At 46.5% G+C, this 21001-nt stretch overlaps 1 protein-coding gene across 2 annotated transcripts in view; it reads left to right on the forward strand.

Annotated features, from left to right (window-relative positions):
* Positions 1–10969, forward strand: part of PITPNB (phosphatidylinositol transfer protein beta) — a 64440-nt gene extending 53471 nt beyond the window's left edge. The window contains exons 9-12 of one of the 2 annotated variants that reach the window (XM_080821908.1): positions 2066–2176; positions 4024–4146; positions 7658–7743; positions 8928–10969. In XM_080821908.1, the coding sequence (XP_080678034.1) occupies positions 2066–2176; positions 4024–4146; positions 7658–7705 (282 nt within the window). In that variant the 3' untranslated portion in view covers positions 7706–7743; positions 8928–10969. The remainder of the gene's footprint in view (positions 1–2065; positions 2177–4023; positions 4147–7657; positions 7744–8927) is intronic. The other variant, XM_080821907.1, reaches the window with a different exon arrangement.
* Positions 10970–21001: the final 10032 nt, after the last annotated feature.

Raw genomic sequence — 21001 nt, forward strand, 5'->3', positions numbered from 1 at the left:
ATGATTTTTTTTAAAGAGTATGTACATATAGTTGAACAAATATTTGCCACAGCCAGTGAACCTTCTGAAAGTGGGATGTGCAAAGGGGTTGCAGCTAACAAAAAGGGACAACGGCACACAGTGTGACCGATGCTGGCACTGCAGTGTCTTGAGTGTGGGGTGAAGCTGAGAACAGTGGTGAAGAAGGGGGAAAAGCCCTTCCTTATAAAAAAGACTGTTTTCTCTTTTCATTCAATAATTCAGTGTTTATAAAAAGTGCCCCCATAGTGTTGTACATGACTTTGTACTCTTTTGAGAAGTTTTATTTAAAATTGTTTTGCAAACTCAAAACTGGTTATTCCTACTCTATGAAAGAATAAAGGAGAGTGAGAAGTAATATGTATTCAGCTCTTGAGTTCTCCCAGCTAAGCATGGAGCTCACAGTTTTACTAAGTCTTCACAAGAGGGTCCTGAGACATAGCTTTCGTCCTGTAAGTACACCGGCCCTGGGGCCTTACCAGTTTACCAAATGGTTCTTTCCTCAGACCATACCTGCCGTCCTCTCCTGCAGTCTGTGATCCTTTGACACGCACCTCCTTTCCATGCACACCGTCAGGACCGTGTCTGCCTTTGCTCACTGGCATGAGCCCGTCCCAGGCGCTCTTCTGGCTCAGCCCAGGAGGCTTTTGGTCTCCTGCATACACCTTGCAAGACCCACATGAAGCTCCCTCCTTAACCCTTCCCTCAAACTTGCTGGTGCATTGAACTTCCCACAGCAGAAGCCTTACTCAGTTTCACAGAAATGGGTGGTAATACAGATTGCAATTCCCTACCAAGTTTTTACAATAGAAATTTCACAGTTTGCCCCCAAACCTGGAAAGAACAATGAGCACCTGCACCTAGATTCACCAGTTGTTAGCACTTCACCGTCCCCTCTCCTCTTTCCTCCTTCCCTCTCCTCCTCTCTCTACACAAATGTATTGCATATTTCCAAGATTTTTGGCTGAACCGAGGTTGACATAATCTGAAGTTCCAAATTCTAATTGCTTTTTTTTTCTTTTTTTTTTCTAAGTGCTTTTTAATGTTTTTCTGAAAGTACAGTATAGACATTATATTTTACTACTTTAGTCTCTTTTAATCCAGATAACCCCCCACCTCTCTCCCTTGTTCCTTTTTTTAAAATAAACGCCCCCACCTTTTTTCTTTCTTTCTTTCTTTCTGTTTTTATTTTTTATTTTATTTTTTTAAAGGATTTTATTTATTTGGCAGAGAGAGGTCACAAGTAGGCAGAGAGGCAGGCAGAGAGAGGGGGGAAGCACGCTCCCCGCCGAGCAGAGAGCTCGATGCGGGGCTCAATCCCAGGACCCTGAGATCATGACCTGAGCCGAAGGCAGAGGCTTAACCCACTGAGCCACCCAGGGACCCCTCTTTCTTTCTTTTTTTTTAACCATAACAACTCTTGGTTTGATTCCCTGACTTTGCCATTTGCCGTTTAAACTATGAGGTGTGGTCATTTGTAGAAATTCAAGTCATGCCGTATGGGACTATCTTCAAAGACTTGGTCATTGGAGATCATTCCTGCTGCTTGCCGTGTCCCTTTTCAGTTTGCCCTTGCAGGGAAGATACCTCAGTTAACAAACAGTGCCACTCCCTGTGCCTGTGTTAGAAGACACAGAAGACGACGGCTACACTTTGCGATCGTTCTTCATGATGCCTCAGCACATCCTCGGCGGGAGTGCGATAATGGTGTTAGGAGAACCCTGCCATATCCGAGTTCACTGTTGACATGATGTGGATAGAATTTGGTATTTAATATGAAATCTGAACAGGGTAATTTGAGGCAGAACAATGCACCTATTAAACTGCAGAGCCAGGAAGTAACTTCGTCTGTGGAAGGAGGGTTTGCAGCAGGGGAATACCGCTGCTTTTGCTAAAATGATTTTGAATTTCCGAATACCCGAATTAAACACATAAGAGATTGTACTTTTCTTCATGTATGTCTGTGACGTTGTTACGCAGCAGTCAGTTTTCATCAAAACATAAATATTTAAGTCACGATTTCTCCTTTTCAATTTTCTTCATCTAGAAGGAGCTGGCAAACAACCCTGACTGTCCTCAGATGTGTGCTTATAAGCTGGTGACCATCAAATTCAAGTGGTGGGGACTCCAAAGCAAAGTAGAAAACTTCATTCAGAAGGTAAAGGGCTGTTCAAAATGCAGTGACTTAAATTAGGTAGCTGTTAATGGGGTATTTTCTGTTAGCACTGCTTTTTCTCACTTATGAGGTAAAAATTATTGCCTCTGTATAATTAATCTCGTGTTTCTTTTATTCTCCCTAGAAACAGCAAAGACAGATGCCAGCAGGTTTTAAGGGGCTTTCTTTGGGGAAGAGCATAGGAGTTTTTTGTTCCAAGTGCTTTCCCAGTGGTTTCCCCAGCTGTTCTGCAGACAATGCTTTCTGCATACAGCATGTCCCCAATGGGACCTACTGTCCTTGCATTGGCTGGAGGGAGAGGCCAGGCCTTCCCCGGTGAGGGGCTCCTCTGTCCTAGCTCAGCTGGCCCCCCACTCACACCCCAACCCGAATCTCTCTCGACACACTTTTTTACATACTTGGCACTTTCTCATGGGATGTTTTCTTTAGAGGTCCTTACTGGGAATAGTACCCCTTTGAACCTAGGGTGACAGAATCTGAGGATCCAAATTCTGATTACCTCTTTTTTATGTCTTCTTTATTAAAGTGAGAGTAACATGGACAATTTGATCTAGAAAGAGGGGAGAATTGGAGCTCTGTAAATACGTTCACATGGTGAAAACACATAGGGGATATGAAAAGTTTCTTCGGTGTCTACTTTTCCTGTAGTGTAGTGTATTTTTTCTGTTATCATTATTAAGAAACCCCTGGTATACCTCTGAACCCACAACTGCTCATGTCTGTTCCACCATAACTTTTCTACTGTTAAGCTGGAACTGCTCTGACATTTTTTTTTTTAGAAGGGTCCTAATGTGCTGGAAACTGTGATTACTCTTGGGCCTGCTTACAGCTGGCCCACGATAGGCACTCTGTAAATGTTGGCTTCCGTCCTTCCTCTTGGATCACAGTAATAGATTAACAATCTAGTTCGTCACACGTGTAATTGATGAAGTCCCTTCTGTTCATGGAAAAAAATTACAGAGTTGAAGATTGTCCAAAAGTATTAAAGTACTCACTGTTCAGTGCATTTTTCTCTCTTCTTGGGAAATTTTTGTAAAATTTAAATAATGCAGCAATTAAAACCACTCATTATATACATGGTTGTGTGTGTGTGTGTAGTTCAGTAACATGGGAGTATAAAAATTGATGGAGAGTGCATAATAATTCTTTTTTTAAAGATTTTATTTATTTGAGAGAGAATGAGAGAGGGAGAGAGAAAGCATGAGAGGTGGAAGGGTGCAGAGGGAGAAGCAGACCCCTGCTGAGCAAGGAGCCAGATGCGGGGCTCCATCCAGAACTCCAGGATCATGACCTGAGCTGAGGGCAGTCGCTGAACCAACTGAGCCACCCAGGCGCCCCTGTGTGTAATAATTCTTGATTGAGATAAACATCTTATTCCAAAGAACCAGGATTCTTTAGTTTCTGTACACATTATAATCTACTTCATAGTATTTCTTTGCATTGCAGAGAAGAATGACCGTGTATAGTCTTATAGTAGAAGGCATCGAGTTGACCTTTGGTCATTGAGATATAGAAAAAAGTAAAAATAGATCAGGTCTAGCAGGAGTTGATGTGGGATCAGAATGTGCGCACCATGGTTTTTTCAGTTCTTGATAAATTGTGCTGCCTTTGCAAGGAAGGATTGTTTCACATTTCACAGGGAGATTTTTCTTTTTCATTTGTTTTACAAAATGGTAATGGGATGGAACTAAGATTTCTACTAGTCGACAAAGTGTTCTTTTCAAACCAGGTTTATGGAGGTTGCATGGGTTAATTGGGACGTAGAAAGTTAGTATGTTATTGATCTTAGATTTTTGCTGTCTTATACTACTTTTCTTTTTTTTTAAAAGCAAGAGAAAAGAATATTTACAAACTTTCATCGCCAGCTTTTTTGTTGGATTGACAAGTGGATTGATCTGACAATGGAAGACATTAGGAGAATGGAGGATGAAACTCAGAAAGAACTAGAAACAGTAAGACTTCCCTGTCTGTGGAAATTCTCTCATTTCCCCTTTCTAAAACTGTGTGCGTGCTGAGTAAGTGTAGACTTAGGATTAAGAAGAATGTCGTTAAAAGCTGTTTTTTAATATTTACCCTCATCAAAATCAGGTTTCTTAGACACTAACATCCCTCGCATGTTCTGATTACTCTTTTCTTGAGCATCTTCCGTGAAAGTAGACTAGAGCTTTGTTAATCTAGAGTTGGTTACCTGTAAAGTGCCCAGTGGTTCTGTATTCTTTGTCATGCATTAGCTCTCTCTTATGGTTCATAGTCCTTTTAGGCACTCACTTTATCAGACCAAGTTGCCTTTGGCTCCTATCACTGAAAGTTACTGATGTTAGCACAGTAAGTCGTACTTCCCTCTTCTATAGAAAAGATAAGCCTGGCCATATTGTCACAGATGCCAGAAATGCCTCCTTCCCTGCAGCTAGCACTGAATCCTTAGCTCTTCATAAGCTTTAGGCAGAAATTGAGGTGATGCTTGGGCTGGAGGTCAGCATGCCATGTTTCACAGTTAAAACCTGCCCTAGCTCCGGCTCACCACCAATGAGCAGGGCAGGCCCTGCGTCCTGTGAGCGCCCCCTGTCTGCCAGGGTTGGATTCTTCCCACTTCATCTTAGAAGTGTCTGGTTTTGGTTTTGCTCTGAGCTGCACTGCTTTTCAGTTGAAAGTAAGGCCCTCCTGGGGGGAAGTGAACCCAAGGAATGTCCGGGATAGGCTAGTGGTTTCCATGCAGTCATCCAGAGTCCCGCCAGCAGTCCCAGTTTTGGAAGCCCTGCAGACGGGAGTGTTTGACAAACGCCTGTGTGTGAGGCAGGACCCCCACTTAATCACAGGAGAATGGCAGCGAATCAGGTTCTTTGGCACAAAAGGAAATCTATTTGTCTGGCACACAGCTTTATAAAGAATCTGTGTTTAAAATTGCTTACTTTTGGTGATTACAGCAGATCTGCTTCTAATTAGCTTTATACAAACCTTCTGAGAGGACTAGGACATATTTTCTTTATAAGGCAATAAAATGTTTTAACCTTATCTTACACAGAAAGTAAACTTTCGGCAGTCTCCAACTTATGAATGGATTTTGTTCCAAAGTTTTAAGTTGACTTTTTGGAATTTGGGATATGTTTTACCATGGAGACAACATTATAAATTGGAGTTCGTTTTCTAGGCCAGACAATAGAAGCCTCTTTGACCTCCATTTCTCATACTAATAGTATGACTCTGAGTTCTGGATCTCAGGAGTAGAGTGATAGAATGGTAAACATGGAGGGCTCTCCTTCATCCCCTTAGTTTTAGGCTGGCCCCTAATATTTAAACCAAGAGTAAGTCATGGATACTTCCTTTTTCCCCTTGTCCGTCTCCCACTTCTATCTCTCCTTTTTCAAGAGTCCAGTGCCCTTCCCTAAGAAGCACCCCTTCTCCCACCCAGTTTTAGTCCCTTTTCCCTTGTCTTGCCTGATTCTGCTCCCTCTAGGTGCTCCAGGCTCCAGAGATACCTGTCAGCTGTCCCCAGCCCCCCTGAGCAGCTAGGGGCATGGTGACCATGCTCATTCTTACTAAATTCACGGCATAGCCTTGGTATCTTCAAAAAGGATTTGCCAGTGTTGAGATAAAACAAAACATACTTATTTTTCTTGGTTTGAACTCTCAAAGAGGAGTTTTGGTTTTGGTTTTGATTTTTTTTTTTTAATATTTTATTTATTTTGAGAGAGAGAGTGAGCATGAGCGCAGAGGGAGAGGGAGAAGCAGACCCCTGCTGAGAAGGGAGCCCAATGTAGAGCTTGATCCCAGGACTCTGGACTCATGACCTGAGCCAAAGGCAGATGTTCAACGGACTGAGCCATGTAGGTGCCCCTGGTTTTGAGTTTTACTCTGAGAGGACTGTCCATAACATGAGGAAAAGAGGTCATGGTTTGAGGGTGAGGGATGAAACCCTCCCCGGTTGGAGCTCTGAGCCCTACCTACCCCTGGACCTCTCAGACAGACCTCTTCCTTCAGGAGGGCGTCCTTACTTGCCTCCTGAGTTCCCAGTCTCAGGACACAGAGCATTCCCAGTGTGAACACAGCGAGTGCCCTGATGAGGTGGGGACACTCGCCCCCGTCTCTTGCCGTGGGCCTGCAGGCTCAACTCTGCTTCATCATGCAGGTCCCTAAGGTAGACAAGTAGTTACACAGAAGCCTGGTTTATTAGAAGATACCATTGTTGTGCCTACATGGCTCAGCCTGACTGATTCCCACATGAAATTTGTAGAAATCTTTTGTTGGTTCAGGGTTTGGGGGTACGTGTCAGTTTCTTTGTTAAGTATTTCCAAAACATTTTAAGGCAATTTCAGCATTCTTTGCTGATCATCGTAACGTAAAATCCCACTTAAGTTACTTTGCTCTGGGTCATTGGGGAGTGCTTTATTCCACATCATGTTGCTGCTGCTTTGAGCCTTGACAGTTGGTTTGTGAGCGTCTTCAGACTCTGGGCAGTAGCATGCCTGCAGGCCACAGCGCCCTACCCAGAAAGCACCTGCCTCATGACGGGGGGCTTAACATTTCCAAGTCTTCGCCGCCAGGGGTTTCCCCTTTTCTTGAGGTCCTGTTTCCTGAGACCTGATGATAGAGTTTGATACATTATAATTCTCTTCTTAATTCACAAATATTTTAAGACTTGGATTTCGTTCATATGGGTTTTGGCTCTGGAGAAAAGGAACAGCATCTTGAGACCTTAGGCATGACAGGAATGTCCCTGCCTGGAATCCTAAAGAGAAATATGGGTTTAAGGCTTAGCTGCTAAAGAAGTACCGAGGGTAAACTTACTGCCTGTTTGTTCACAACTGGCACTTCTCGGGGGCGGGGAGAAGTGTTGAGGTTTAGAAGTGTGTTTATTACATCTGTTCCTTTTTCTGTCCATTCTTTTCTGATTTTCTCATTAAGTTTTTTTGAATTGTCTGTGGTCTACTATACGAATGCCTGTCCTTTCTGATGCATCCTTATGTCCTTTGTTTTTTTCGTACATTGTTCCCATGGTCACTTGTTCTTCCTTTTGTCCTCCCTCTTTTAAATAAACTTCCCATGAAGAACTCTTCTCAGGGACTCTAGTCTCGGAAGCAGCAGAGGAGTCTTCCTGTCTGGTCCAGGGACTATGAGAATCTGAATCAGACTGTCAGGGCATTTTCTTACATTGTATTAGTGAACAACAGTTCATTTACCCTTGGCTGTCTTTGATAATTTCATACCATCTGCAGGCTTTTGTTTCCTAGATTCAAGAATAGATACACATTTTTTTGTGTTGTTGTAAGAAAAGCCTTTTGCAGGATTTAGATAACCAACATTGCAGCAAGAGGGGCCTCAGAGCTTCATTCTCAGTGTGGGTGTGGTGTTATGAACAGGCAGCGGTTATTCACAATCTTTCCTAGATCCTTTCTTCTGCCTTCGCTTACTAACCCAATTTAGAGTCTGTGATTTCAGCAGCTCATGATTTTATTTTACGTTTAGATGCGTAAGAAGGGTTCCGTCCGAGGCACGTCGGCTGCTGATGTCTAGATGAGTTCCCTGTAGGGTCAGAGACAATATCAAACTGTGTAAGTGAAGACCCGGTAAAAAGAATGTTTAAAAACCAGTACCTTGTTGGTAATGGGTAGTTGACTTGCTGAGCAGAGACTAAGTATTAAATGTTGTTTAATTTTTAGAATTTAAAGAGATAACATATTTTAGAGATTGACATGGAACACTGAAGTTACTTAGAGTTTTATTCTGTGGAACAGGTTGAATATGGTAATCTCCAGTTAGTGCTTAGTGTTAGGGCCAGAAACCAACTGTCAGGCATACTCATTCATCACGTAGTGTTGTCCTGGAAGCCAGCTGATTCTTCATTGATGGCCAGTTAATTGACCTATTTCTCAATAGGACCATATGTGGTTAGTAAGGAAATACATAAAAGCATTCTAAACCAAACAGAGCTCCTTCGTCCCATACCAGAAGGGCAACCTTAGTGATTCATTGTAGTTGAAATTTTTTCTGAACATCTCAACGTCTTCCTTCATGTTGCATCTTCAGTTACCTTTACAGTTAGCTTTAATATGTATAAATACGCTTTGGTTTTCACAATAATATAAAACATTTCTCTGGCTTCATTTCCTAACACAAATTTATATGCTCAGATAAGAGATAGTCCTTGAGGGGAAACACAGGAAAGCAGCATGAGTAAACACAAAGGGACAGTCCACTGCCGCCAGTTATTACTGTTGAGCTACAGTGTTTATTGAGGAAAAGCACAAGACAAAAAAACACTTTCCTCCCTCACTGTGGTTCTTTGGTGCCCCTTACGTGTGCTACCTGCTCTTTAGTTATCGAATTATCAAACAGGGGAGAAATGAATTGTTCAGTTGTGAACACAAGTAGTTGTACAAATGAGAATAAAGGAACTCTGCCAGGATTCCTCCAGAGCCCTGTCTTTAAATACAGTGTTCATTTAGAAAAAAATAAATTGTTACTTTTTTTGTTAAGTTCTTCTAAGTTCTGTGACTTATTTCCACTTCCAGTGTATTTTCTCCCTGATGAAACAAAATGTTATGTCACAGTGAGACCAAAATCTTCAAGAGATTAAATTTTTTAAAGTAGTAGTTGAGATACATTTTCTGCCAAAAGTTTTGCCCTGTTGAGGATTTTTTTTTTTTCTTTTTCTGGAGAATGTATGTGACACAATAACATTTTTTGTGTGTCTCTGTGTTTTAACATATTGCCCTGTCTTTCGCTTTTTTTACAGTTACGTAATCAAGGTCAAGTGAGGGGAACAAGTGCAGCCAGTGATGAGTGAAGAAGAATCTGACCAGTATCTTGCAGTGTTGACGTTTCCCAGACGTGTGCTTGTGATGATGTACTCACTTGCACAGGTTCCCAACCACGTGTGTATATATGTTTGTGTGTGTATAAATCTGTAGCTGTATATAAAACGCATGTAGAGCTACAGATCAAGATACACACACTTGTGTATATATGTACATACAAACATACTGAAAGGATTAGTACAATTTCTCCAAAGTACTGTACCTATCTTCAGCAAGAGTGCAAAAGAAAATATTTTCAATATATATACCTGGAACAGATTTTAATAATTATCAGAGTAATACCATTAATGGACAAATTGACTGCAATGTAATACTAGCTGGTATGTTTCATAAATGTCAAATTGTGGACCAATATATATAGCCTTTTATTACTTTTCTGTTCTTTTAAATCAGTCTCTTATAAATTTTTATTTTAGTCCCATGAGCAACAGACTCCCACAGGAAAATATTCAGAATCTTTTGGTATTCCAATGAATCTGGAATGTAAACTTTGAATGTATTTATAACGATTTATTTCGGAATGGTTATTATCTTAAATTCAAATTGGACAGTGTCTATTAGTAAGGAGTGTAGTTACCGGCCAGTTTTTACTTGTTTGCCCTGAGGGGACAAAATCCTTAAAAAAAAAAATTCTGGTTTTTATTGGATTTTTGTATTTTAAATTTCAAGTATTTTTCTACATCAAACGTAACAAAAATGGAGTTGACGGTTTGTGATTTATAATAAACACTATACAATTTTCAGGCTCCTGTTAGGCAAACAAAGAAATTGATGAAGAAATGAATAGCATCGTAGGCTGTAGGAAAACTTGGAAGTAGAGCACTTCCATGGAGTCTTGTTTCTGAAATGACTGTTTTCTGAAATTAGAGCTTGGAAACTATGCAAATGATCTAGATTCCTCACAGCTGACACACTAGAATACAGATAGTAATGACGGTTTTTTGTTTTTTGTTTTTGTTTTTTATTTTTTATTTTTTGCTCTTTTCATATTGAAAATACACCCTGAGGGGGAGGCGCTGCCTTTGAGATAGTGGGTAGTGGAATTTCGCCTTTGAGAAAGTGTATCAGAGGCAGCCGCAGGCTGGGCTCCTTGCCTGGGTGGTCCCCCTGAGGGGCCAGTGCTCTGCCTCCCACGGGGAGGTGCTCTCTACTAGGATGCCATTTGGAACCTGTCATGAGTAAGTGTCATGAGCGTGCAGGTTAGCAGCCGCTGCCACCTTGTCCTTCTTCCTTCTTTAAGAAAGGAACCATAGCTAGGTAAGATTTTTATCAGCTTTCTCTGTCCAGAGCCAGTTTTTCTCCTGTCAGTCGTGGAAGCTTGATTAGAATGATATTGTTGAAGCCTTCTGGTCACAAACTGTCTTCTTGAACCTCTCGTCCCTCCTGCCACACGCCGGTCCCTGTAGTCCTATCACATTCGTAATCTGATTTGCTGACAGTGCTGCCCACCCTGCTCCCCGTTGTCCCACATGCCCTGTGTCCCCACCGAGGTGGTGGCCGCGAGTCAGATGAGGGTGTTGAGGATCACTGCCGCACCGTGATGCCCTGTTAGCCTTGGCTCCAAGCCCCACATCGCATATATCCCCCACGTACTCAGGATCAAGACATGTTTACTCTCTGGGCACTGTTGTAAGATAGGTGTTGTCAAAGCATAATCATTGTCTGCAAAGTGTTTGGTGCAAGGAAGATTATTGCTAATTTTGTGAAATAAAGAATCTCGCCCTCTCCTTTTAATGGACTAAACTCTCACTGGCGTCTGTAGCATTGTTGGGAGCTTGGGCGCACATGGAAATCCATGCCCAGTGCACGGATTCTAATGTTTTCCTAACAACTGTGGAGATTTGAGGGAATGTGCGGTGAATGTAAAATATCTAGTTTACTTGGCAGTCTCTTGTGTAAATTACAGTAAAACAAAGTAAATGAAATTGAAACAAAAAATAAATTTGATCACAAAATGCCACTTGTGTGCTTGCGTGGTTGTTTCCCCGGTGCCACGTCTGGTTCAGCACACTGCGGACCACTTCTCTGCCTCTTTCTCAAGACGTCTCTGTTGTGCAGCCCTGACATTCTGGGAAAAATAAAGGAAAAACATGGTTTTTAAAAATTTTCCACTGCAAACTCTTAGTCTTGAAATGTGCCTATGCTACACTAACCTGTTACATTTGTTTTCTTAGATAATATTCTGCTTTTAAAAGCTAAGGAGAAAACTAAAGGGTTATTTCTTTGTGGTCTCAGAGGTTTTTTAAAAATTATGTTTCCAGGGGAAAAATAAGGAAAGCCCATAGTATTTCTAGAAGCACTCAGGATTTTGTTATCAGCCTCTGATTGTTTCAAGATGGTGACTTTTTGGTTTGATTGGGCGGCGTTTCACCTCTCCTGAGATGTCATCGTTTCCACTCCTTGTTTCGAGACACCTCACAGCTATTTTCTCATGATCCCGTCTTATATTCTAGAGCTGCTCAGCATTAGGAGAGGTGGCCTGCTACATGGATGGGCTCTTACAGAATGTTATATTTCCAGGTGGTCATTTGTTTCTTGAGGTGATTTTCTTCGTGTTGTGTCTCAGAGTTAGTGTCTGTGTTCACGGACCAGTCTGTCGTTCGGGATGCTGATGCTAAAGCTCAGTGTTTGGGTCTCTCCGAAGGCACCAGGATGAGTAAAAGCAGCACACGGTCCAGTGTGGGAAACAGACACATGAACAGATAATTACAGTTCAGTAGGTTGATTGAGAGAGAGCTTAGACATCATCCACATCGTACAGATGCAAAAGCAAATGTTCAGGCAAAAGGTAGCTGGATGGGAGTTGGGCACCTGAGGAGCCTAGGGTGCTGCTCTTGAGCTGGCATTGCCCCAGGGGGCCTGGGGTCAGGCACACCCCTGCTGGCTTCCTGCTGAGTCCCAGAGTGCCCAGCTGCAGAGGATTCGGGGTCAGTCGGGATGTGTCCCTGAGCACATGGTGCACCCTCTTCCGTGTCATCTCTCCCTTCCTGTTCCTTCGGCAGACTGCCTCCTGGTTGGTCGGAAATCATGGTGGACCCAACACCTGGCTTTTATAAAGCTCACCTCTCTCTCCATTTCCAACTTGCTAAGCTGTATGGTTTCAGAGCCCCACCTCCTCACTTCTTGTCTCTGAGGAAGAGACACTGCAAGTTGCTCTGTTCATCTCTCAGCAGCTGCATTGACAAGGGGTCCCTGGGGGATACCCTGTTCTTGACCATTTGAAAGGAGAACATTCTGCCTGTTCTTAGACCCTCCAATCTGACATCCAGAGAGCCACTGAATGTTACGATGTTTTATGATTTAGGATTTTTTTTCAAGTTGCCCTCACTGGCAGTTGTGGAGTTCGGGACTTGGAATGGTTGGTGGGGAGGGAAAGCGCCAAGAGACAGGTTGCAGATTATCCCACTGAGCTTGGAGCATCCACTGCCCACAGGGAGTGCTTCCTAGGGATCCTTCCAGGGTCACGTGAGGTTGTGTCTTCTGACTTGGAAAAATGAAACAACAGCTGGTCTCTTCAAAACCAGTCTTCAACCAGATTGGATTGTTCCAGAGCGGCCTCTCACAAGGCCGTGTCCTTCGAGGCCATGCTAGGCATCTGAAGCAGTGGTCAGCAGTTGGAGGCTCCTGACGCTTTGATGCTCATCCCTTCTGAAAGTGCCATGTTGCCAGCTTACGGTTTAAAAGGGATTCAGAGCCAACTCGGTTTGCTTCCCCAACTCCCCAAGATTGCTTGCGCTCCCCCAGGGTGGTGGGGGGTGGAGGGAGCTGTGTGGAGAACCCCTGCTTCCTGACTTCCTCATGCTCTTCTCCAGCATTGAGTTTTAGTATATATGCTGCTGAAGCGAGCACCTCCAGCATCGAGTTAAATCGTGAATTAAAATCCGTCACTGGATGAATCTCTCCCCAGGCATATGAGGGGTTTGCATCTCTTGAGTGTTAGCTCTGTCCTGCTAGGGCTACTGGTTTGAAAAAATCCAGTGCATGTAAACCAGAGATTCTCAGCCTTGGCAGCACCCTTGAGTCACGTGGGGGAGCCTTTAAAAGTATCAGCTGCCCACCAGTTGCCTTTTCTATGCCTTTCTATGGCTTGGGTTCAGTGTGCCCTGTTTTCAAAGGACAGGGAAAGAGGGCCCAGGGAATTCCCACCCTCTTCCTAGGAGATGACAGAGAAGACGGCTTTGTCTCCAAGCAGTCAGACTCCTACCCAGTTGACAAAGCCAAGTGCCACTCGTTCCACATAGCCGGCCTTAACCCGGTGTGATCTCTGCAGCAGTCCGTACCCCTCCTGTGGCACCTGTGGACTCCGTGCTGCCTCAGTAGGTTATTCGATGCTGTCGTCTTCCGTGTCTGTGTGTCTCACATCCCAAGTTAGCTTGGGACCTCCTTGTGGGCAGGAGCCACCATTGTTCCCCCCTCCACACCCGGGGCGCCTCTCCTCGGGGGAGCTTGGCCTCTGAAACTGCTCTGTTCCCCTGTAGCGCACACCTGCCCACCCTGTACAAGGCCCCTTTTGAGTCCTGGGGTCAGAGGGGAAGGGAGCAGAGCCTCCAAATCTAAGTAAGCTCTAATATCTGCCCTTAGAGAATTAAGCGTGGCAACGAGCTAAAACAGGATGTAGTCATTCTAGAAGCTGATGGTATAAAGTATGGGGAGAGGACAGAGGAGGGAGCTCCAGGTCCACATTTCCTCCTCTCTTTCCAGACCTCTAAACCGGAGCTTTGGTAGGCTCTTCCAACTCAAGAAGTCTTAAACCAGATTCACGTCTTTCCTCCTTACCCCAGGTGTACTGTCTTCCGTCGGTTACCTGCATCGCCGGCTCCACTGCCCAAGCCAGGAAGCCTTACTGGCCCCTGAGTCTTAGAAGTCCCCCAAGTGCCTGTGATACCATATCCCACTGCTCGCAGGGGCCTGCTCCAAGCTGTCCTCTCGTCTAGGGCAGGGACCCGGCAACTTCTCCGTAAAAAGGCTAGACAGTAACTATTTTAGGCTTTTTAGGCCGTTTGGTGTATCCCAGCTCCTGAGCTGTGCCCTTGTACTGCAGAGACAGCCACGGACAGTACCAGTACACAAATAAGTGGGTCTGTTTTGATGAAAGTTTATTTACACAAATAAGTGGTGGGCTAGATTTGGCTGCTGGGATCAAAGTTCACCAGGCTCTGGTCTAGAGCACAGATACCCCAAATCAGGCTGTGCCAGAGGAGACTTTCTAGAATGCCCCTGATTGTGCCGAACCCCTTCTTGAACACCTGCATGGCTCCCTGAGGCCCAGAAGACCAGTGCGGCCAAGGCCAATGACCAGCCAGAGCTGCCTCCTGCTCTCCGTAAAGTGGAGCCAGTGATGCTCATCTTCCTCATGGCGGATGGATGGCCAGGCCTGGGTGGAAGGGACTGAGCTGATGTCAGCTGTGCGTAACGTGGATGTTGTCCTAGAAAGCGCTCAGCTTCGGAAGACAGTTGCTGTTGTTTGCCGTCAGATTGCCAACCAGTACCAACCCCGAGCTGAAGGGTAGAGCTGTGATGTGCTAACAAAAGCTGTTGGTGTCTGAAATACAATGAAGATAATGCCGGTTAGCTAAACTTCTCAACTGGCATGTGTTAACGTCCCTGTCTGTCGTCTGTTGTCCAGAAAATACCATCTGTGGCTGTTAAACTGAATGCTGTGCTCACGGAAAAGCTCATAGATGCCCTACGTGTTTCCCACGATTGAAAGTCAGTTTTCTAGATACCACTGCTCACAGGTTAACCCGAGCTTGGCTTCATGACTTCTCATGGGGCACGGCAAAGCCAGGCCCTGGCCTCGAAAATCAGTCCCGTTTTCCCAGAGTCAGTGACACTCCACCCTGGGTCGACTCTGTTTACTCCTTGAATTTCTGAGAAGCAGTAAAGCACCGTGACGTGCCTCCGCCTCGTTGATCCCTTATATATTCTGCCACCACCTGCTAATCAGTCGATAGCAGAATTGCCTCGCACTCCAGACTGAGGGAGGTTCATGAAGTGGAACGGAGGAGTGGCTTCCAGTGTTTATTAATGTATGTGCTAAACAAAAGCTTTGCCTCTGGGCATCCCGTTGCACGCTGGCTCCCTGCAGCCTGGAATACTGATGGCGTGTTCTCTCAGAGCTGACTCCATTTTCCCATGGCCTGGGAAGCCCTGAAACAACTCAGCCTACCAAGAGGTTCTGTGAGTGTTTTGTATCCATAACTCCAAAATGTCATTTCCGGAGAGGCACTGTGTAGGACAGGTGACTTCTCCCAGTAAGGCTGGAGGGAGGCTTAGAATCAGGGCCACATCAGCCCCGCATGGACATCGCACGAGCCCTCCATGCCTTTCTTTAGATGAGTGATCAGCAAATTCTATAAAGGGCCACATGGTAAATATTTTGTGCTTTGTGGGCCGTGCAGACTCTGTGGCAACTACTCAACTCTGCCTTTGTAGCATGAAGGTAGCCTTAGACGCAATGTAAACTAATGAGAGTGGTGGTGTTCCAATAAAACTTTATTTACACAAACAAGTAGTGGGCCGGAGAGTTTGCCAATCCCTACTGTAGATTCTTCCCCCCCCAAAACAGCCAGCACCTAAGAGCGTGGCATTGTTCTGAGCGCAACATATAAACGGCCTTACTGAATCCTTAACAACCGCCTTGTGAGGTAGGCACTGCTATTACACCCCCTTTCTACAGACGAGGAAACTGAGGCCCAGGCTAATGTTGCCACGTCCCGTTCCTGAAAGCGGCAGAACTAGGGATATAACTCGTGGAGTCACACCGGAGTCACCCCTAACCACTCCCCATCCTGCCTCCCTGTCTTTCAGGACCTCTGAGGTCCATGCCTGTGGCATTTACTAAGGGTCGAAGGAAGGAGCAACCCTGATGATAAAAATTCTATTGAGGACCCTTTGTTCTTAAACACCCCTTAGGAGCAACCTTCCATGACTGATTCTTCCCAGAGCCCAGACCAGAGAAAACATTTTTTCCTAGTCAGTGTCGAATTTCCCCCTCAGTCTTCCCATGCTTCCCATGCTTCCCTGCTTCTTAGGCAGCTCCCATGTTGCATTTTGTGTCCAACTGAGGCAACTTCTCTAGGCAGGCTTCCGGACCTAACTCCTTCACCCGCCTCCCAAACCCAGCTGCCCTTCTCAGCCCTCACACTTGGTTGTGCAATGGCGCTGTGAAAACGGAGGGTTTGTGGTTCTCCTGTCTCCCTGCCTCCTGCGTCAGGCACCTCAGAGTACACGGGGGAAAAGATTTAGTGATAATTCTGAAATGCGTGTGGAAATGCAAACATTCTCTGCAATGTCGAGGTGAGAATTCAGAGCTGCAGTCTTCCTCAGCTGCAGGAAATCTCGAGGCCTGTGAACATCTGGAAGGGAGCCATCGGGCTTGTTTTGTTAACATGGCAGGATTGTGGGTTGTTCTCCCCCACTGCCCCCGACCCCCCGAATTGTCTTCAGTGTTTGACTTTGCAAGAGAATCTTATTTAAAACTCTATTTGGGTTGTGCCAGGCCTTGAGAAAGGACACCCCCATACGCGAGTGCCCAGCAGTGCCTTTTATCACTGGGGATAAGATCTTTTGCTTCTGCATCTGGTGGGCCATGAGCTCGCTCCTCTTCCTAGGCGCGTGCCAGAAAGCCGTCGGGGAGGGGATTTCAGGATTCCTCCCAGCCCCTTCCAAACCCAAGAGGCTCAGATTTTCCACTTGTGCGATTGAGGTCAGCGCCCGCATTCCGGCCGGCGGGCTCCCCGCGCATGCGAGCTCCAGGCCTCAAGCAGGGGCTTCTCCCACTTGCCCTGGAATTCACCAACCCCCCATCTTCAGTCCTCTCCATCCTGGGGCTGTTTGCACGCCGCTTGGCCCCCAGCATCCGGGGGATGTTCTACCGGTGACTGAGGCCAGCCTGGCCTAGCCCTGGCTCTGGGCCACCAGGATACAGTGTTGGCCCCCGTGTTTGCTCAGGCCTTAGTGTGAGTTGGAAGGAGTCGTCTGGCCAGGCGAGGAATCGTGAGATGACTGTTGCTTACGAAGAACTTTGTTCGCTTCCTTGTCAGCCTATCCAGAGAATGTGGAGCTTGGCAGCCATGACCTCTGCCACTGGGTTTTACTAATGGTTGCTGCTGCTGTCTCTTTCCCCCCTCACTCCCCCGGGAGAGGCCACGCTGGACAAGGGGGTTTTGGCATCCGACACCTGCATTCCGAGTCTGCTGCCTCCACTTACTGAGCAACAGGCCAGTGAGTAAGCCTCAGGCCCTCTGAGCCTCTGCTTCCTGCCCATGAAGGTTGGGGTACTAATACCAACACGGAATAGGGCCCCGAGATAAGAAATGTGTAAGTCATGGTTGAAAATCTCTCCAGCACTGGATTTGCCCCTTAGTGGGTCTCCTAACCAGTAAGGGCGACGAGCCATCCCAGTTCACCCAGGATAGGGGAGTTTCCTGGCAGGCTGAACCAGGATGGTCCTGGGCAAACTGGGGACAGTGGGCCACCTAATTTCCAGCCCCAAATATTCACATTCTTTAAGCCAGCAGCTTCATTTAAAAACAAATACAAAAGCCAAACGAACATAGTATGGGAGACAAGCAGCCTTGTTCTGTATCCTGATGTGGTCCCGAACCAGCCGCCTCATCCTTTCTCCAGCCTTCATAGGTGCTGGCCAGGGGGGCCTGGGAGTACTTTGCTCCGGCAGGGCCATTCCATGGGGGAGAGCATGACCCCCGCTGCTGTGGTTCACACTCCCCGCCCCCAACACCGGCCCCCTGAGGGAGCGGAGAGTTCTCACATTTCCCTATCATTGAGGAAACTAGGGCACACACAGGTCAAGAAGCTGCCCTCTGCTGAAAAGAGGAGAGCTTCCCGCAGCCCAAGGGCTCTCCAGAAGGAAGGTGGATCGCCTCATTCCATCTTTGCTTTGAGGATGGGCAAAACTTCCTCTGAGGTTTTGAGGAGGCCCTGCGTGTTGGGCCTGGCCACCCTCTCTGTCCTAACCCCTCCCCTCCACGATCCAGGCTCTCATGACCAAAGCCCACGGTGTCCTCTTGGCCCAGAGTCCCTTTCTGTCCCCCGTTCATTCTTCGACTTCAGCCCCAGGTCCAGGTCCTTGAGGACCCCCTCCCCTGACCAGCTGCCTCGGCCCGCATCCCTACTGGATGCTCAAAGGTCAGGTGCCAGGATCACCGGCCACTGAGCAGATCTGTGCTGAATGAATGGAGCAGAGAAACCCCACATTTAACCCCTCTCCTCCCATGCCTTTTCCCACGGAGCAGGCAGGCCAGGTCTCTCAACGTTAACTGCCAGCCATTCCCCTGCCCCCGCCGGTAGCACGGCTGAGGCCGCAGCCCGGTAAGACCTCTTCCACCTCGATCCCCTCCCATCCTTGGCGAGGAAATATTTCTGTTTTATGACTAACTCTGCTCCTCATTTCTCTTGCGTTATCTTAATGAATTAACTGGGTCCCCATCGCTCCCCCGGCCCCCCGCCGTTTACGAGCTGTACGGCGATATCTGCGATCTCAGTCAACCCCACGCAGTTGTTGTGCTGGTTCCTATTACAGTAATTGGCATAAACTTTATTCTTTTGCAGAGAGATTTTTTGGCCCGCTGAGACTGCATAACCATCTGCCATAAATTGAGACTAGTACGGCTTATTTTGGTGAATGCAAAATTGGATCCCATTCTTTACTCTGTGGCTTGATTCAACTTCCAGATGGTTAATCCACATGAAGTAATAGGAATGCGCCACATCTCTGCTTAGCTGAAGATGGAGACGTAATATTTATTTGCTGATGTGGAGGCCTCCGAACGCTGCCCTGTCGGGATGTCAGCATATAACACAGCAGCGCAAAATGTCAGCCCGCTTCATAGGAGCGACAGCCTTCCTCTGAGTTGCCATGGGGGACCCCCGGATGTCTTTTTTTTTTTTTTTTTTTTGGTCTGCCCTTGACCTAATCTCAAGAGGTTTTGTTCTCTCCTGGGCTGTTTCTTATCAGCTATGTCTGCCCGTGTAGCCGGCTTCGCATCTGCTTTGACTTTAGTGCCTGTGACATTTTCATTAATACTTCTTCAAGGTTGAGCCTTTCCTTCAAATATCCTGCAGCTCACAGAAGCCGGAGCTCAGCTGTGCCCAGCTAGGGGCCGCCGGGAAATTTGGCTCAGCGGTATCGACAAGCTCAGTTGTCTCCACCCAGTTGGGCTGATCAATCCATTTTCGGTTTTGCTTCTCCCCGCACTAGCCTGCCATGCTGGGAATGCTCTGAAGGAGATCTAGGTCAGCAGATTCTGGGTACTTAGACCCCAAGGGCACTTTTAGGAGTCTTGACTGCCCCCTCTGCCTGGATTACCCACGTCCCTACCCCTGGCCAGCCGAACTTGCCCTTGTAAACTCTCCACCTACTCTACCTCTGGACTTCAGAGGTGGGCCATGTTACCCCGCCTACCCAAGGGAACACTGGGGCTCAGGGCTTCCTGTCGGCTCCCATGGGACCCTGTGGAGCACCCACGTTTGAATCACTTGGGGAGTTTTAAAAATGCATACTCCTGGGTCATGGGAGACCAACTGTCCCAATTTGCTCAGAACTGTCCTGGTTTTAGAACTAGAGGCCTGTGCCCTGGAGAACCCCCAAGGTCTGGGCAAATGGGACAATTGCTCATCCTACTTGGGCCCTACTCTGGACTTGCAGAGGGAAAAGTCCTGAGGGCTCAGGCCTAAGGTTCTGCATTTTGATCGGTTTCCAGCAGTGATGCTCGTACACACTTGAACTTGGGAAGCGTAGCAGGAAGCCACAAGTGCCCGCAGAGGCCATGCTCTCTCACTCGTGTGCCTGGCACAGATGGGATGTATAGGACATTTGGCATGAATTTAAGCACCAAATGCCATCATCACTTACTTATGTAGAGTGTTTTTTCCCCCGCTGACTGTGAAACCCTCAAGAGAAGGAAAAGGCTCTGTCCCGTTCACTTTTGAATTCTTAGTTCCAGGCTCTGTGCCTGGCCCGCAGTCAACACTCCAAACAGACTGGAGGAATAATTAGATACAAGCAAATATTCATGGTAGGGAAAGTGACCCAGACCTGTTTCCCACGTACTTCTCCAAAGTTCTGGGATGACTCGATTAGAAATTAGATCAAGGGAATTCGAGTTAGGGCAGGAATTAGATCTAGGATATTTTTTAAGGGAACAAAAACCTTGGAAGTCCCAAGATGGAACACACAAGAAATTAGATCTAAGAAATTCTAAAATGGAATGGACGGGAACTGTGAATGTTCTAAGACAGAACCGTTCTTTCTTCCTTAATCGTCCCGGGAGCTTCTGCAGCCAGAAAGAACAAGAGGCCGGATGTCTTGTACCTGATTATCACAGCTCCACATCCCTTAGGTACCTTCAAATATTGAAAGTCTGCGGCTTCCCAAATAATCACAGCTGTGGACTCAAGTGTGAGGTTTCCAGGCTGGGTTGGGGGAGCCAGGGAGCCTGGAAAACAAGCTGGGCCAAGGGTAAAGGAGTGGGAACCCGTGCCTGGCCCCAGCAGTATCTCAGCACCAGGATCCTTCACTTCTCAATGGGCAGAGCTCGGCCAGGTGACCCCCCCACCCTGTCACCTGAGCGCAACCCCCAGCTTTATTCTAAGCTCTCAGGTCTCGCCACCTCATCTGTATGATAAAGATGGAAAGACTCTCCTCTGGATTGTGGTGCAAACAGAAAGGATTATTTGCATGGGTTTGCATTGTATGTCTCTGAAAACACTGCCCTTGGCTCAGGGTCCTGGTCTCGCACCCTCGTGATCATCAAGTTGGCAAGAGGGACCAGATGCGAAGAATAGAGGCAGCGACTGCGAAAGGAGCCAGGGGCTCACCTTAAGGGATCGAAACCGCCGGTTTCACTGGGTTTAGTGGCTGTCAGCACGGTTGTTCAAGTGTATCATCTGAGGCCCCAGCAGTAGGCTGTAGAAGGAAGCAGAGGACCTATCTCAGCGCCCCAACTCCCTGCCTGGGTCAACTGTGCCT

This window comes from Martes martes (assembly GCF_963455335.1).
Source record: "Martes martes genome assembly, chromosome: 13".
Classification (NCBI taxonomy): domain Eukaryota; kingdom Metazoa; phylum Chordata; class Mammalia; order Carnivora; family Mustelidae; genus Martes; species Martes martes.